Source organism: Mercenaria mercenaria, chromosome 17 (assembly GCF_021730395.1).
Source record: "Mercenaria mercenaria strain notata chromosome 17, MADL_Memer_1, whole genome shotgun sequence".
NCBI lineage: Eukaryota > Metazoa > Mollusca > Bivalvia > Venerida > Veneridae > Mercenaria > Mercenaria mercenaria.
Window position 1 is genome coordinate 56,013,395 of NC_069377.1, and position 19,449 is coordinate 56,032,843.

General features: G+C 34.9%; 1 protein-coding gene across 1 annotated transcript in view; it reads left to right on the plus strand.

The window, feature by feature from the left end:
* The window catches only part of LOC128550092 (tRNA (guanine-N(7)-)-methyltransferase non-catalytic subunit wdr4-like), a 126,807-nt gene that overhangs the window by 14,872 nt on the left and 92,486 nt on the right, over positions 1–19,449 (plus strand). The window contains exon 3 of the mRNA XM_053528248.1: positions 6,016–6,159. Within this exon, the coding sequence (XP_053384223.1) occupies positions 6,016–6,159 (144 nt within the window). The remainder of the gene's footprint in view (positions 1–6,015; positions 6,160–19,449) is intronic.

Consider the following 19,449-nt stretch of genomic DNA (forward strand, 5'->3'; position numbering starts at 1 on the left):
TTAAAGCTTAAAAGTAAGTCATCACGACTCTCTTGCCTTCATTGTACTAATAGTCATGTAGACTGTCAAATTAGCTGCATTGTTCAAGTGAAATAAGCTAATGTTTTCTACCTTCTGTTTAGTACCATTTTCTGCTGAAACTTCCTGTGAAGTATCACATTTTCACATTTTCTGCTGTTATTATTAGCTGTTATTCTCTGAGAAGTATCACATTTCTGCTGTTATTCTCAGAGAAGTATCACAGTTTCATATTTTCTGCTGTTATTCTCAGCTGTTATCACATTTCTGCTGTTATTCTCTGTGAAGTATTACAGTTTCACATTTCTGCTGTTATTCTCTGTGAAGTATTACAGTTTCATGTTTCTGCTGTTATTCTCTGTGAAGTATTACAGTTTCATGTTTCTGCTGTTATTCTCAGCTGTTATTCTCTGTGAAGTATTACAGTTTCATGTTTCTGCTGTTATTCTCTGTGAAGTATTACAGTTTCATGTTTCTGCTGTTATTCTCAGCTGTTATTCTCTGTGAAGTATTACAGTTTCATGTTTCTGCTGTTATTCTCTGTGAAGTATTACAGTTTCATGTTTCTGCTGTTATTCTCAGCTGTTATTCTCTGTGAAGTATCACAGTTTCACATTTCTGCTGTTATTCTCTGTGAAGTATCACAGTTCCGCATTTACTGCTGTTATTCTGAGCTGTTATTCTCTGCGAAGTATCTCATTTCTGCTGTTATTTTTGTGTGAAGTATTCAAGTATCACAGTGTCACATATTCTCCTGTTATTCTTTGGGAAGTATCACATTTTCTGATGTTATTATTGTTTTCTTGCTTCCTACATTTGTATCCATGTAGCCTATTTGCATTTCACAATTTTGTCTCACAATTTTGGAGACTCAATTTCTTGAGCATTTTTATGGCTTGAAAAAGTAACAAATGCCAGTTTTGCCAAATTAACAAAAATCTTGTTTACTGGAAAGGGCATGCTGGCTGAAAGTCAAGGTCAAGGTCACTTTGACACTGTCTTAGAAAAATCATTTAATTGTTCAGAAATTATTCTGGTTTTCTTTATCCGTACAAACTGATAGTTTATGTATTTATTTTTTTCCCGTTTGATTAATGCTTTGACTTTATTGAAAAATATCTAATTATGTGATAAAGAAAAATTCTGAACCCATATATTTTGAAGGCTGCATTTATTTTGTAAGTCTGCCTTCAGTCAATAAATGAGCCGTGCCATGAGAAAACCAACATAGTGGGTTTGCGACCAGCATGGATCCAGACCAGCCTGCGCATTGGCGCAGTCTGGTCAGGATCCATGTTGTTCACTAACAGTTTCTCCAATTCCAATAGGCTTTAAAAGCGAACAGCATGGATCCTGACCAGACTGCGCAGATGCGCAGGCTGGTCTGGATCCATGCTGATCGCAAACCCACTATGTTGGTTTTCTCATGGCACGGCTCAAATATAAGCTCTATTTTCTATTTAAATCCTATGCAAATCTGGACTGATGCTTCACTTTTAATTTCTCCCATATTGTGTGTTTTCTGCATTTCAAATTACAGGTTTAGCTAACATTTTGAATATTCATCAAAATAATGCTGGTTTTTAAGTGGTAATTTTCTACAAAGTTTCTCCATAGAAAGAGAAGACCATCATTCACTTTGAATTTCTCGTTTTAATTGCATTCTGAAAAATACTGCATTAAGATGAGTTAAATATTCTGTCTGGAGTGTAGGGTTTTATTGATAAGGTCATAGAGAAGCTGTTTTGACTTAATAATGTTGGCCATTTTGTTTGATACAGACTATGTAGATGATAATTTGATGTTGTTTTTGGTTTTAAGACTGTCTGACACAATTTAACATATATGGCATCTCTCTAGTTTTAAATTGTTAGGGCAACTAAGAGCATTATTTCTGGCATTGGCCTGAAAGCTTCCTCACATCTAAGACTTCTACTCCCTGAGTGGTTTAAACACCCACATAAAGAACCTTCATCACACTTAGTTGATTACACAACCATGAAGTACTTTCTACTTTCTGATTAGGTTACACAGACAGTGATGAAAGACTCTTCTACTCTCTTAAGTAGGTATATTGCTTTGCACCTGTCGGTTGCGTAGGTTGGTCTGTATGTCCGTCTATCTGTAGGGCAAATGATTTCCCCCCAATAAAAACTACTTGAAGAACCTTCAAACTTGGTAGCATGATCGGGCTTTTAAAGTAGATGACCTTGATTGTTTTTGAAGTCAGAAGGTCATAGGTCAAGGCCACAGGGGCCTGAAAATGGTTTCAGCCCAATAACTTCAGAACCTCTTGACCCGGAACCTTCAAACTTCATAGCGTGATTTAGCTTGTGAAGTAGATGACCCTTAATGTTTTTGGGATCAGTAAGTCAGTGGTCAAGGTCACATGGGCCTGAATCTTCAAAATGGTTTCCGTTCCACTCAACCTAAAACCTTCAAACTTTAAAGCTTCATTGGGCTTATGAAGTAGATGATCTCTATTGTTTTGGGTGGTCAGTAGGTCAAAGGTCAAGGTCAAAACTACTTGACCCAAAACCTTCAAACGTAATAGCATAATTGGGCTTATGAAGTAGATGACCCCTAATAAGTTTAGGATCAGTTGGTCAAAGATCAAGGTTACAGGGTTCTGAGAATTTAAAAACTGTTACTTCATGGATCACTTCACCAAGAACCTTCAACCTTGATAGTATTACTGGGCTTAATGAAGTAGAAGACCCCTATTGTTTTCGGGGTCAGTAAGTCAAAGGTCAAGGTCATGGGAGCCTTAACCTTGAAACCAGTTTCCTCTCAATAACTTGAGAACCACTTGACCCAGTATCTTTAAACCTGATAGCATGATTGGGCGTATGAAGTTGATGAGTCTAATTATTTTGGGGCTAGTAAGTCAAAGATCAAGGTCACAGTGATCATGGGACTGAGACAATTGGCATATGCGTTTTACAAACCACCATATGGTCATTTAGGTGTACTTTTCATAGTGAGAATTCATTTGAACTTTTGGTTGGATTTTAAGCAAATGTGAGAAGAAGATCAGTGGCTAGGTTTACTAGCATATTAGTTTTAAGGTTGAGTCTTAGTTTTAACACAGACTGACCTGACTCACAAGAGCCAGAGACGTGGCTTGTCATTTGTTGAGCTGAATGAAGCCATACTTTGAACAAAGAAGGTTTCATAGTAGGTACTCTGAATCATTGACCACAAATTGTCATGTGTATGGGATCCCACAGGAACTTTAGAAATATTTCCTTTGATATGCACCACAGACTAACAGTAAGCAGGAGTAAGCTTTCACATTAATAATTGCTGATCTTACTATAAATGAAAGCACAGTATGCTGACTTATTGAATAGTGTGTTACGCTTGTAAGTCACTTTGTTGTATGCACTTGTAAATTATGACTTCCTCATGAATTAATAATGCCACAGTGTTTTTATTTGACTCCCATGTCAAGGTTCATTGGAAGATCTGGAGCGAGATAGTAGGACTTTCTTCTCTTCTAGATTTAGATTTATTCAAGGTCTGTGTTACTGTATAAGCCATCCAAATTTGCAGGACCATCTCATTGACTATTGTATTCTTAAAAATTCTTTTAATAGAAACTTTGACCATGAATATTATCACATTGTGCTAGAAATAGAAGTTAGAATGACTGACTTTGCTTTGCTTTATATTTTAGTGTTTTTAAAAGTGGCTTTGTTAATATTTTAATAGTGTTTTTTATGCCTGTAGGCATATAGAGATAGAACTGTCCATCCGTTTGTCTGTCTGTTATGAGATTTTACCATTTCACCAACACCCCACATTAAAGACCTGATTTACTTCATATTTACACTCAACAATCCTTGTGGCAAGACCTACAAACTAACCTTTATATAAATTACCTTGACCCTCATATGACCTTCACCTTCAAACTTAAAACCTTAATTAATAACATTTTTGGTCCTACTGCCCACATTAATGACCCAATTTAGTTCATACTCTCGCCCAACAACCCTTGTGGTAAGACCTATAAATTGATCTACATAGAATTGACCTTGACCTTCATATGACCTTCACCTTCTAAGTTAAAACCTTAATAAACAACGTCTTTGATCCTACAATCCACATAAATGACCCAATTTTGTTCATACTCACACTCAACAAACCTTGTGGCAAGACCTACAAACAGACCTGTGTATAGAAGACCTTAACCTTCCTTCATATAATCTTCATGTTTAAACTTAAAACCTTTAGTTATACAACAGAGTGCATGATTTTGCAATTTGAAATGCAGGTCCTTGTTGAAAACTGGTTTGGCTTATATTTAATCTTGTGAAAAATGGCTCTGCATATATTTTACAGTGTTTTTGAAAAAAGGCTTTGCTTTATACTTTACATTGTATGAACAGACATTGGTTTATATCTTACATTATTTGTTGATAGGCCATAAAAAAGACAAAAAAACTGGGAGCCTGCAAAATCGTGTGTGTAGGATGTTTTTCCTTAAACTTGATACTGGATATTTAGCAAGATGGAGAGTCTGCACATCCTTTCACTTTGTTGTTATAGCAACAAACAATCCAAAAATATGGCATGAAAGTGGATCCTGTAATAACTTAAATGTACAAGAGATTTTCCATAAAATTTGGTTCATAGTTAGAAGACTGCATGGAGAACATGCATGTTATTTTATCTTCTCTGTTTGTTTCTTTGTTCATCCATCTGTCTGTCCATCCAATAGCTGTAAATGATGGATCCTGCCATTACTTAAAGTACATGTGGCTTTCCCATGAAACCTGAGACACAGAGGGAATGTGCACAGTATTTTATTTTTTACTGGTTTGTCCATCTGTCTGTACATCCATCAGTCACAAAAGATAGATCCTGTGTTATCATTGCAAGTTCGAGAGATTTTTTCCCTGAAACCTGGTTAATAGATGATGGCTTATTCTGACAATATGCAGGTTCTTCAATTTAGTTTTGACACAAAAAATGTAGTTTCTATGGCAGCAGCTATGACAAATGCCCCTTTTGGTAGGGAACTTTTATAGCAATACATTACTCTTGTTGAAGATAGGTTACCTAGGGTAGAATGTCACCAGACAAAAATGACATTTATTACTCTACCGCAAGCTAAGAAAGTTTGATCGAACTATGTGTGAAAAATTCCTTACATTAGAAATTTCATGATAATCTTATGATTTTTTTTTCACAGAAATTTTGCTTAATATGAAAAAATGTACAAATATGTAATGTGTTAGTAATGCTACTTGATTAGTATATCTTATTAGATGTATGTATGACATGTATATCATATTCCAGTCTTGTGCACATTTTTGTGTGATATTTGACAAGCTGGGAAGGATATAACATACATAGTCTCAGAGTTAGAGGGCAAAACAGCAATATCTTTATCTGTCTTGATGTGAAAATCAACATTTATCATTGTAGAATAATTTATTATATTTATTGACTAGTTTTTCACATGATTTGCCAGTTAAGGTTGTGGTAAATAAGTACCAAAATACCTTAGACAGTATTGATGAAGTGTTATCTTCTAAGGTGACCTTAATAATGATTTTTCATTGACTTATGACCAAGGGTAATGATTTTTCATTGACTTATGACCAAAATAATGATTTCTCATTGACTTATTGAATGAGGGGGTCAATAAATGAATAAGAGTAAAAATAATTGGTGCAAAGACGGATCTATACTATTGTATAATCCTGGGGGATAGTGCTTGGTTTGACATCAATATTTTGTAGGGAAAATTATTGACTTTACATGGAATTGTAGCTGTAAAATGGAAGTCGATGGCTTACTGGATGCAAAGATATAGGGTTTGAGTCAGGAAAACTGGTCAATTTTATTGACAAAGTGTAGTTTTATATGAAGCCTAGAATATTGTTGCCATCATTCAAGCAGAAGGTGAATTACGTCAACAGTCTTAGAAAATTCTTGGATTTTATTCAGTTTTGGGATTTTGTATTTTGTGTATTTGTTTTTTTACAGTAAAACAGATGACAAAAGTGGGAACAAGAATTGTATCCTTGCATCAGCTTTTTCTGCCTCGGGGAAATATTTCGCCGTGGGAGATGACAGGAAACAGCTTCATGTGTATAAAGTGTCGCCGAAATGGGAGTGGGTCAGTTCAAGGTAAGAACATGTCAACAAGTATTCCATTATGTAATAAATTTGCATAAATTACATTTTTCACATGATTTTGTCTATCGTTCCGAGGTTGCCGATCCTCCTGTGTTCTAGCGATCATGAAGAATGAGTCGTTAACAGTTTAACTTGACTACAGAGTGTTTGCTTTGCCAGCGGTGGATAGAAATACAGTGTATATAATGTCAGAAACACTGAGGTCGGAAAGTATTGATTTTTGTACGATCTCAACTTTTATTATGAAGGTTTCCAGAAATAGAATGTGAACTGTTTTGTTCCGAGTTTATGCTACATAAGGGCAAAATTTGCATTTAAAATTTAGTTCAAATGATTAATTTTGATTGAGAAAATATTGAAATTGGTAAATTGAATATTCATGCATTCTATACAGAAAAAGTAAAGTAATCAAATTAAGTGGTGTGATGAGTAAAAGAGCTCTGTTCAGATTTTGGCCTTAATTGGTTTCATGATGATGATTAACTTTTGAAGTTCGAAATTGATTAATGACAACATTCTGATGTAACCAGTAATAAAACTGAAAAAGATTGGTTAAAAATTGTAAGAGATTGGCATATTTGTTTTTAAATGCATTTTTTTTCTCAAAGGAAGCTTTAAATTGAAAAATTGTTTATATGGTTTTAAGGCAGACAAGAACTTTTGAATGTGGATTAGCTAATCTTATAATCTTATTTTATTGCTCTTACATGTATATATGGAGACAAAGCCAGTGTATGGATCCAATTTCTTACAACATTAGCAAACAGCCCTCTACAGAAAAGCAAAGTAATATGCAAGAAGCTCTACTGAAACTGAATACATCAAAATAATATATTGTATTCATGCAGTTTAAAACATAGCTATTTTTCTATAAAATATTTTAATCAAAAAGTGAAATAACTATCAACAAGTCAGTTAGGACCAAAATGGATTTAGGGTCATAGAATTTTGGTCCTTTTGGGGTGATGTTAAAAGGTTCTCCGAATGAGCGCTTAAATTTCAATATTTTAAAATAGATAACAATATACCACCACATACCATACAGTACTGCACGTCTCGTCCCATCCTGTCCAGTCCAGTCCAGTACCATACCATACTGCACTGCACCTTACCCTACCACACCACACCACACCGCACCACACCACACCACAACACAACATAACACAACACAACACACCACACCATACCACACCAGAATAATTCTTATTACGTAGTAAATAATGGGAACACTATAGAAATTCTGAAGAAAAAAAAATCTGAAAAATTGAAAATATATTTGATGGCATGACGAGTCTTAAAACATTATACAAGTATTTATATATGGGAACAACTCTTCCAGCAATAAATCTTGTAGAAAAAAAAAGTTACAAGTATAAATTATGTAATACTAAAGTTCTGTTTTGTGTGATAGTGATAATACAATCATTAAAATTATTTTATTTCTTTTCATTTCACTGAAATATTCAATCATCTTTCTCTTGTCAGATTGCAGATAACCAGTAGTTATTATGAACAGACATTCAATCATTTATTTCTACTGTCATACAATGATTGTTAATTAATAATTCATGGCTGTTTGTGATTGGGGTTGTTTACTATTATCTCTTCAAAAGCAGCTTTTTTTCCCAGTAATATCTAATTATTTTTCTGAAAAAAAAACAAAACAAAACAAAACCTTCCACTTTATGGCCGCCTACACACTATATTGGACTGGAAACATGCCTTTGTTGAAAATCATGCATTCTCTTTAATAAAAAAAACATTGATGACAATCTTGGGAAAATAGTAAAATCTAAATAAAGTTGCAATAACAAATAAAGAGAGAACTGCAGCAGGATTTGAGTTTAAATTTTAGTAATTTTTCTGTTAGCAAAATGGGAACTTTTATTTAAAAAAATAATTCACATAATCTAACAAAAAGCCAGCTTAGCCCAATAGGGAGAGTACAGAGCTACGGATCATTAGGAGTTTGATACATGGGCAAGGCATAATGTTCTCTGTGATGATTTGATAAAAGATATTGTGTCTGAAGTCATTTGGTCTCCCACCCCTGATTCATGTAGAGAAGTTGATAGTTACTTGTGGAGAACAGGTTTAAGTACTGGTACAGAATCCAGTAACATCAGTTAATTTAACTGCCTACCATTACTTAACTGAAACAGTGTCAGGAATTGGCACTAAACCCAAAACATGACAAAGAAATCATCGTCTATCATTTGTATAGAATATAGCATTGAAGGTTTTCAACAAAAGTTGACTTTGATAGGAAAAAACACACTAAGTCGTTAACTAGTAGTATTTTACTGAAGTGTGAAATATTTGATTCTTTTCTAAAGTATAACAGAACATACTTGAGTCGTGTGTCCATGTCCTAATTATGGTGACTTTTTGTGCCCCCCCCCACCCATGAGTGGTGGGGGCATGTAGATTTGCTCTTGTCCGTCCGTCCGTCCGTCTGTCCAAAGTTCGTGACACGCCTAGCTCAAAAAGTATTTGATATAAATTGATGAAACCTTGCACGAGTCTTTATCATGGTATGAACTTGCGCACCTATTTTTCGTCTGGGTCTGCCCCCTATTTGTAGAGTTATGGCCCCTGAAATAGTCAAAAATGCACATTTTCACCTTGTGACATGCCTAGCTCAAAAATTATTTGATATAAATTGATGAAACCTTGCATGAATCTTTATCATGATATGAACTTGCGCACCTCCTATTTTTCATCTGGGTCCGCCCCCTATATCCAGAGTTATGGCCCCTGAAATAGTAAAAAAATGGACATTTTCACCTAATTATGTGCCTCACACAAAAAGTATTTAATATAAATTCATGAAACCTTGCTTGAGTCTTTATCATAATGTGACCTTGCACACTTGGCATTCTTCTTGAGAATTTTAGCATTTATTACAGAGTTACGGCCCTTGAAATAGCCAAAATAGTGGATTTTTTTTGTTTGTGATGCTCATAACTCAAAAAGTATATGGTATAGAATAATGAATCCATTTCATTTTTTTTTTTTTTTTTTTTTGAGGCTATACCCCATTATGACTGCAAACATTTGAATGATTTCCCCTTATTTGTGACAAATGTACCAGTTGGGGGCACACCCTGTGTACTACAGACACATTCTAGTTTAATTTTTTTTCACCTTGGACTATATTATTTGTTTCTCCAAGATTAGGCCTCTTTTTACCTTGTATATAAAAGCCAGTTTTAACAATAACCGAAGACACCTGCAGTATTATTTTTTATGGTGCAATACATTTCTTTCTGTCTGAAAATAGTAAAAGATTGTCAGAACCCTGTTAACTCTAATTGTATATTATTCCGAGCCGAGTTCGAGACATAATACATTGTCAACAATAGCATGAATTAGGCAATTAAAATATGTTTGAATAATTTATAGGAGAACCGTGTTGGGATTCATTGTTTGAACTAGATAGGGAAAATTTTCATATTCCAACATCTGTTGGATTACAAATATTTGATATTATCTTAAACCCTTGTGGCAGGATTTTGCAACCAAATTCAGTCATTGTATTTGATTTTATCTGGAACCCTAGTCCCCAACTGTATGCTTTTGCAGCTGAACTCGTCCATTAAAATGTCAGGGTTAGGGTAGCCAATTCATTTAATTGTTTTATAGAAAATAGAATGATATAGATATCCGATTTTTCATTTATTAGAATTTAATATGAATTCAGTCTGATCATAAATAATGCAAATGAAATTTGTTAATATGGCATGTATAAAATTACTGCAATAATATTGGCTGTTTGTGTGTAGTTGGATAGTCATAGACATTTTGTAGTTGACTGTTCATTTATTTACTCATTTTGTAGTCTTAACAAAGTACGGAATCCTGTTTCCGCCTTCGACTTTTCGGCCAGACAGATACTAGAAAACTTGAAATTAAGGATCTTAAAAGGATCTTTTAAGTCGAAAACTTGAAGTTTTTAACATGACAATTGTCGTGCAAACGTCAACTTCTCGATCTAGAATCAAGCGCGAAAAGTAGAAATTTAAAAGCCTTAACTTCAACTTCTCGTGCAAAGATGTCCCGCGAAAAGTAGAAATCTTGAAGTTTTTGACCCGAGAATGGTCGTGCAAACATCAACTAGCGCGAAATGTTGAAATTAAGTGGCCTATCTTATTCTTTTCGTGACAGTTCTTTGGTCGATATTTTCCCGATGTTATCGCTTAAATTTCGACTTTTCGTTCTGGGACTAACTAACTAACTAACCCTAACCCTAAACTAAGTAACCCTAACCCTAACCCTAGAACGAAAGGTGGAAATTTAAGCGATAATATCACGAAATTATCGGCCAAAGAACTGGCATGAAAAGTAGAAGTTAAGACTTAAATTTATACTTTTCGCCCTACAAATTCTGTTGATAAGCTGACATTTGCACGACAATTGTCACGTTAAAAACTTCGACTTTTCAATTTTTCGAGGAAATATTTTAGCACGAGAAGTTGAAATTAGCTTAGTTTGCATGACAATTGTCGAGTCAAAAAGTCAAGATTTCGACTTTTCCCGTTAAATTTATAGCACGAAAAGTTGAAATTAGATGATTAATTTCAAGTTTTCGCGTGTCTGTCTAGTCAAAAAGTCGATGACGGAAACAGGATTCCGTAAGAAATCGTAGCTATTTTATGAAGAAAATTAAATCAAATCAAAAATGTATAATTCCCCATTCATTTTGCATTCAAAATTTTATATCCATGAGTTCATATCCGTGTGAAACACTGTAAAAGCACATATTTTTGCTAGATCAAAATTTCGCGAATTTGAAATTTTGAGTATGTTCACGAGGTTTCATATTCGCGAAATTTTAAAAATGGTCACTATTTGAATTATGCTAAAGGTGATTGCGAGGATTAATTTTCTCGAGATGTGGGGCCTCACGAATATAGCGAAAATTTAACCCTCGCAAAAATTTCTGCTTTTACAGTAACTGTTTTGTTCTTAACAATGTAAAATTATGCCCAAAAATTCAAATGATTTGACAGTAAACCTAAACACAATCGTATGTGATGGTTGGATAGGTATTTAATCTGCTGTAAGGGGTACTAAAAGTATAGAAAGTACATGCATTTGTTAGTAACTGTTTAAGTTATCCATGGTAAAGTATATAAAAAAGCTCGTGTATATTGCGAAACATATGAGAAGGAAATCCTGCTGTTTTAGTCACACGGTGAAATTTATCATTTTTTTGCAAACATCCACAAACATCCACAGGAAAGGTATGTTACACATATTTATGTTTTTTTATGGAAATCTTCTAGCCAATGGCAGCTGATCAAGATGTTTCATCAGGAATTGAAAAGCAGTTGTAATGGGAGTACAATGTTTGTTGTTTGCAAGTTTTATCTTTTCTCCTTGAATGGTAGAGCAATAAATAATACCTCAGGAAATGTACATGATCTTGACAACATCTGGTTCATTTTCCTGGCATGTTTTTGAAATTTCTGACAAGAAATTTTCAGAAGTTTTAAGTTAATATGACACAAAGGCACATCAGTTTTTGTCATATTTGTACTGTCTATATATCTACATTTGACAAAGCAATCATATTTCTTAAAATTGTGCAAATCCGGTTAATTAATATCAAACTCTCTGGTTTCTGAAAAAGAAAATTCACAGATGTTGCAAGATTACTTGACACAAATGACCACCTGTTTTTTGTCATTTTTATTTGGCATTTCTCTAAATGTCACAAAGTTACTTTTGATTAAGATCATTCCCCTGCAAAATCATTGAAGATTGATTTAGATAGATATCCTTAGAAATGACCTGGGGATGGCCATTCAAACCTGACATGGGAATGACCATTAAAACCTGACATGGAAATGAACATTAAAACCTGATATGGGAATGACCATTTAAACCTGACATGGGAATAACCATTAAAACCTGACTCGGAATGACCATTAAAACCTGAAATTGGAATGACCATTAAAACCTGACATGGGAATGGCCATTAAAACCTGACTTGGAATGACCAGTAAAACCTGACATGGGAATGGCCATTAAAACCTGACTTGGAATGACCATTAAAACCTGACATGGGAATGACCATTAAAACCTGACTTGGAATGACCATTAAAACCTGACCTGGGAATGACCATGAAACCTGACCTCAGAATGGCCATAAAAACCTGGCTTTGGAATGACCATTTAAACCTGACATGGGAATGACCATTGAAACTTGACCTGGGAATAACCATTAAAACCTGACTTGGGAAGTACTATTAAAACTTGACATGAGAGGACCATTAAAACCTAACCTGGGAATGACCATTAAGACCTTACATGGCAGTGACCATTAAAACCTGACATGGGAATGGCCATTAAAACCTGACTTGGGAATGACCATTAAACCTGACTTTGGAAGGATCATTAAAACCTGACATGGGAATAACCTTCTTTGACTACAGTAGATACCCATGTATAATGCGCACCCTTGTATAATACGCACCTTCTCCAAAAATCTCTGGGAAAATTATTTTTGGTCAATTTGAGATGGATTGAAAACGAAAGTATAATTTACATTGACACCGGTGATAATTTACCTCAGCGGCTTAGAGCAGAATTTTTTTCTTCTTGAAAATAAAACCAATAAGATATCATAATATTTGTTGATTCTTTTTTAAAATTTAAATATTTTTATGTATAAAAAGAAAACAATTGTGTTCAATATCACAGAATGACATCTTTCAAAATGATATGGACTTCTCAATTTAGACCGATAACAAAAGGTGTGATGGTCCTTTGCTGCGATCTGTTAAACGTTTTAGATCAAATGGTCAGTAATTATCAGCAATTAGTGTGACGCCTTGCATCAGTTTTGCTGTTCACAGTATGGTCTTGGTTAAAGATAATAGTTAAATCATAATTTTTACGATTATTGATATTTCTTTCTTCAGAATACTATTAAATTTATATCTAATAAATTATTTACTACTATTATCTATCATGGAACATAATGGCAATGGTAGTGTTTAGCCTAGACAATTAGTGCAGAGAGTAGTTTCCCTTTACTGGAATGGTGAATATCTTAAACAGGTTTGTTTTGAAGCTGAAAATTGTCTATACCTGTGTATAATACGCACCCACAATTTTGGGTGGTCCCAGGAGTCTAAAAACTGTGCATTATACACAAGTATCTATGGTATATTAACATGGAATATTTGAATGGATAGTGCATTGATACTGCTACTAGGTAGGAAGTTTCCAAGTCTGATCCTAGAATGGAAGAAGTAGTTGCAGTAATTTGAATGCAGATGAAACTTGCTGGCATAGCATCTGGTCTAGATGCCATTTGGACAAGGTTTTGGTATAATTAGCTCACCTGAGCACGAAGTGCTCAAGGTGAGCTTTTGTGATCGCCCTGTGTCCGTCGTTGTCCGTCCTTTGTCCGTCGTCAACAATTTGACTGTTAACACTCTAGAGGTCACAATTTTGGCTCAGTCTTAATGAAACTTGGTCAGAATGTTACCCTTAATAAAATCTTGGACGAGCTCAGTAATGGGTCATCTGGGGTCAAAAACTAGGTCACCAGGTCAAATCAAAGGGAAAGCTTGTTAACACTCTAGAGGCCACATTTATGGCTGTATCTTCATGAAACTTAGTCAGAATGTTAACGTTGATTATCTTTAGGTGAAATTCGAATCTGGATCATGTGGGGTCAAAAACTAGGTCACCAGGTCAGATCAAAGGAAAAGCTACTTAACACTCTAGAGGCCACATTTATGACCATATCTTAATGAAACTTAGTCAGAATGTTAGTCTTGATGATCTTTAGGTCGATTTTAAATCTTGGTCAGGTGGGATCAACAACTAGGTCACCAGGTCAAATCAAATGTAAAGTTTGTTAACACTCTAGGGGCCACATTTATGACCATGTCTTAATGAAACTTGGTCAGAATGTTAATCTTGATGATCTTTGGGTCAGGCTCAAATCTGGGTCAGGTGGGGTAAAAAACTAGGTCACCATGCCAAATCAAAGAAAAAGCTACTTAACACTCTAAAGGCAACATTCATGGCCATATCTTAATGAAACTTGGTCAGAATGGTAATCTTGATGATCATTAAGTCAAATTCAAATCTAGGTCAAGTGAAGTCAAAAACACGGTCACCAAGTCAAATCAAAGGTAATGCTTGTTAACACTCTAGAGGCCACATTTATGTATATGTCTTGATGAAACTTGGTCAGAATGTTAACCTTGATGATCTTTAAATCTGGGTCAGGTGGGATCAAAAACTAGGTCACCAGGTCAAATCAAAGGAAACTTTTTTTAACACTCTAAGAGGCCACATTTATGAACATATCTTAATGAAACTTGGTCAGAATGTTAACCTTGATGATCTTTAGGTCAGGTTCGAATCTGGGTCATGTGGGTTAAAAACTAGGTCACGAGGTCAAGTCAAAGAAAAAGCTACTTAACACTCTAGAGGCCACATTCATGACCATATCTTAATGAAACTTGATCAGAATGTTAATCTTGAAGATATTTAGGTCAAGTTTCAATCTGGGTCAGGTGGGGTCAAAAACTAGGTTACCAGGTCAAATCAAAGGTAAAGCTTGTTAACACTCTACAGACCTAATTTTAAGTTTGAATCTCACGGGAATCGATCAGAATGTTTGTCTTGATGACCGCTAGGTCAGGTTCGAATCTAGGTCATGTGGGCCAAAAACAAGGTCACCAGGTCAAATCAAAGGTAAAGCTTGTTAACAATCTAGAGGTCAAATTTATGACTATATCTTCATGAAACTTGGTCAGAATGTTAATCTTGATAATCTTTAGGCCAGGTTGGAATCTGGGTCATATGGGGTCAAAAACTAGGTCACCAGGTCAAATCAAAGGAAAGTGAACACTCTAGAGATCTCATTTATGACCATATCTTTATGAGACTTGGTCAGAATGTTAATCTTAATGATCTTAAGGTTAAGATCCAATCTTGGTCAGGTGGAATCAAAAAGTAGGTCATTAGGTCAAATCAAAAGTAAAGCTTGTTATCAATCTGGAAGCCACATTTATGACTGTATCTTCATGAAGCTTGGTCAGACTGTTAATCTTGATGATCTTTATGTCAAGTTCGAATCTGGGTCATGTGGGGTCAAAAACTAGGGCACTAGGTCAAATTAAAGGAAAAACTAGTTAAGACTCTAGAGGCCACATTTTTGACCATATCTTAATGAAACTTGGTCAGAATGGTAATCTTGATGATCTTTAGGTCAATAGGTTAGGTGAGCGATACAGGGCCTTTATGGCCCTCTTGTTATGGCTTTGCTGAGAAACAGGTGTATGATATGGTATGTGATGGAAGATTTGGTGTGGTATCTTTTCATTTTTATCTCGTCTTGTTAAAGAACAGGTAGGATTATTGCACTTAACCATTTATTGATGTCCATCTATGTCCACATCCCATGTTGATAGATTCTTTATGCCACCGTTGGAGAAGATTGTGGAGGCTTTTAGTGTTTGAACTGTGTCAAAGTTATGTTCCTCCTCAGGTGAGTGACTTAGGCCCATTTAGGCCTCTTGTTTCGACTTGGATATATTACAGTTATATCAGAAGTTGAAATGAAAATTGATATAAATCATTAAAGTAAGTTGACACGTGCATATTATTAGGACTTTTGTTTCTGATTACCTTTTAGCTCACCTTAGCAGGAAGTGATAATGATGAGCTTCTAGGATTGGTTGATGCTTGCCGTCTGTGTCATCCATCCTAATCCACAATTTCTGTAAAGAACATCTTTTCCTAAACGACCATGCCAATTTCTTACAAACTTAAAAGAAATGTTCCATGGGTGGTTCCCTTTCAGCTTCTTTCAAATCTAGGTCACGCATGCAGACTTCTGGTTGCCACAGGAACTAACATGAACAACTAAAAACCTTCTTCTCAGAAACCACTGGCGGAATTTTCGAATGGAACTTCTGTATTGCCACTGCAATACTTGGTAACTTGTAATCCTGGAACTTGCAAGGTCTGCAAACCAGACAATATTTTTGAAAAAATTGACTTATATCAATACAATTTTACATCCAAAATTTGCATGACAAGAACACATAGATATTTTTGTAAGAATGCAAATCTGTGCCTGCCTGTACAATTCCACTATTTACCAATTAGCAGTGACTGTTTATTTTGGCATGCATAAGAATCACAGTCTGTCAATCAAAGGATCAAATGACAACTGATTATGGTGAAAATTAGTTAATGATTTTTCATTAATAAATGATTAGGGGAATTATTTTTGATATTTGCATCAAACATCTTCATGGACTTTTAATTCTAACTGTTGGATCATCGAAGGTGTACATTTAGCTTAGAAATTAATTAGCCAGCATGAAAATTTATCTTCGGACAATGGTTTAGTTTCGTAAATGGTCAAACAGTTTCGCAAATTGTCGCAGGTAAATATATGAGTTAACCATTCTAAATCCATCATTCCATCATTTTCATAGTGTGCGGTTTTCTGAAGTTATACTGTAGTTTATTTTCCAATTTTACAAAGTCATGCCCCTTTTTTGCCCACCTGTCATGTGGTGACAGGGTGAGCTTTTGTGATCGCTCTTTGTCCGACAGTTGTCTGTCCGTCTGTCCACAATTTCTTGTGGACACAATAAAGACCATATTTTGCAATCGATTTTAATCAAACTTGCACACAACTTGTACTGGCATAATATCTCAGTTCCTTTCAAAGACTGGCCAGATCCCTTTATAGGTTGAAGAGTTTTGGCCCTTTAAAGGGCCATAATTTGCTTTTTTGACTTGTGAACACGATAGAGACCACATTTTGCGATTGATTTTAATCACACAACTTTTTATAGTCATAATATCTTAGTTCCTTTAGAAAACTGGGCAGATCCCATCATGGGTTCGAGAGTTATAGCCCCTTAAAGGGCCAAAAATTGCTATTTTGGCTTTTGCAGCCATATAGACTTCATTTATGATTTGATTTGATACAAAACTTGCAAAATATCTTTCACAACAATAGATCCTGGATTCCATGATGAATCCGTCAGATCAGATCATAGGTTCCAGAGTTAATCCCTGATTGATCCCTGAAAGAGCCAAAATTTGTTAATTTTTACATGCATGTTTGAAGTTTCAATTCGTTTTCAGGTTTGTATCGGGATTTTGACAAACCTCTGATTGATGAGAATGCCATTATCAGACCAGCCCAGAAATGCTGCTTGAATACATATTTAGTACTATTGTACCTACAAACACATTTTTACCCAGCATTCCCTGGTTTATATTACACACATAAGTTTTTCCCAGCATTCCCTGATTGATATTACACACAAAGTTTTACCCAGCATTCCCCAGATGATATTACCCAGCATTCCCCAGATGATATTATACCCATAGTTTTAACCAATTTTACCAGATACAGTAAAATTTGTAATGTATACTTCTGTTTTAATGTAATTGCAAGCTCATGATTATCATTTTAATAAAGTTGATATTTTAGTGTAACAGAATTTAATCAAACTCTGAATTATTAATGAACAAAAATGAATGATTGGCAGGGTAATTTGAATTGTAAATTCCTGTGACAGGACCTATAATGATACAGCATTATTTGCTCATACAAGAATTACATTTCATGGGCTAACTGGAAAAAAATGTTTTGAAAGAAAGGGAAGGAACTCTGGATGTGTAGTAATCATTTTTTGTAATACAGTGTGACCTTCATAAGTTACCTCTGAATACTGGCAGATACAGTCAAACCTGTGCAAAAGACCACCTGTGATTAGAGACATCTGGTTACTAATTTTCATCACTGAAATACAGATCTCTGCATAAAAATAAAGGGCCATAACTTAAAATTTCCAGTCTGTACCATATTTATGTCCAGTGTTTCCAGTAAATTGTGTTGTATGTTTACGTTTTGTTTTTCAGTCTTTAAAGCATAGCTTGTGTTTTCATCCATGATATATTGTGTAAGTACAATTGTATTATATATCAGATAATTAAGTTTTGTCCATTTATGTTGATACATGAAGATGTATTCCTTACTTCTAAAACGTTTGGCAAAACAGATTTTTCAGCACGAAACTGTTTCCACAGTTTCCAAACTACTCTAAACCAATTAACAAGAAAACCAATCCCCCTGCTGGGCAAACATAAACTTATCATTGAGGCGTATTTTGATGGCAGTGTCCATATTAGGGAAGACCAGTGATCCGTCAAATTAAGTTTTTTTCTCCTGTAAATGGTGGCTTGTAGATGATTAATGTTTAACAAGTCATGCACTGGTCACTTGCCCAAGTAGCCATGATGTTAGAGAGGTAATCTGGAGGAAGGGAATATTTCTGGGACAATGGGAAAAATTGCCAGGAACTCGGAGTACTTGTGGGGGGGGAAGTGCCGAATTTATGTAGAAATATAGAATTCATGACAGGCATGGGGTAGGGGTCTGTATCACTAAGTTTAACCTTGTGTAAAAGATTTTTTCATTTGCCTACTTTTGACTAGTAGTCTTGAAAACACATAAAAGACTATTTTTCATACAAAATTGAAACAGTAGGTTCAGACGACAAATTCTTGAAAGGATTAATGGAACATGCCTCACAATAAAATCTACCGATGTTTGACAAATAGCAGTTTTGTATACAATATTCTGTATACCATGTTCCCTTCAATTTAAAGTAAAAGAGAAGTATGTATAACTTCTAGTTTAATTTTACTGTTTGAACTAGTAAAATACAACACTAGTGCCATCTCAGATCAAACTCTTCCTCCCCTACTTCCCACCCACACCACACCCAAGAGATATCGTGCTTTGAACTCACATGTACAAACCAGTCTTAAGTTATGTGAAGGTATCTTTCAGAACATCAACATCCATGGTACCACACATGCACTTTTGCTGGTCAGATTTATCATCCTGCATAACTGATTCATCTTCATTTAATTATTATTTGCATTAGTTGTAAAAAATGCCTAATGATTGTTTTATGGAAAATTTTCCAAGTGAATAATTTAATAAATCAAGATTGTATTGATTTTCCTGTTGAAATGTTCATTTATATTTCAAGCCATATTTTAAATCGGAAATAACTAATTTGTTTTCCTGGCACATTCATTATTGAATTATATTTCTGTCAGGAAATGGTTTGATGGTAACTATAGAATTGAACCATTTGGGCCTATACTGTCTTTCAGAATGCCTTGCCTGTCAAGCAGCTGAGGTTGAAGACAACTATCATTCTAAATTAATGAATAATGTTTGTTTTAGAAGCTACTTTCAGTTTGTGG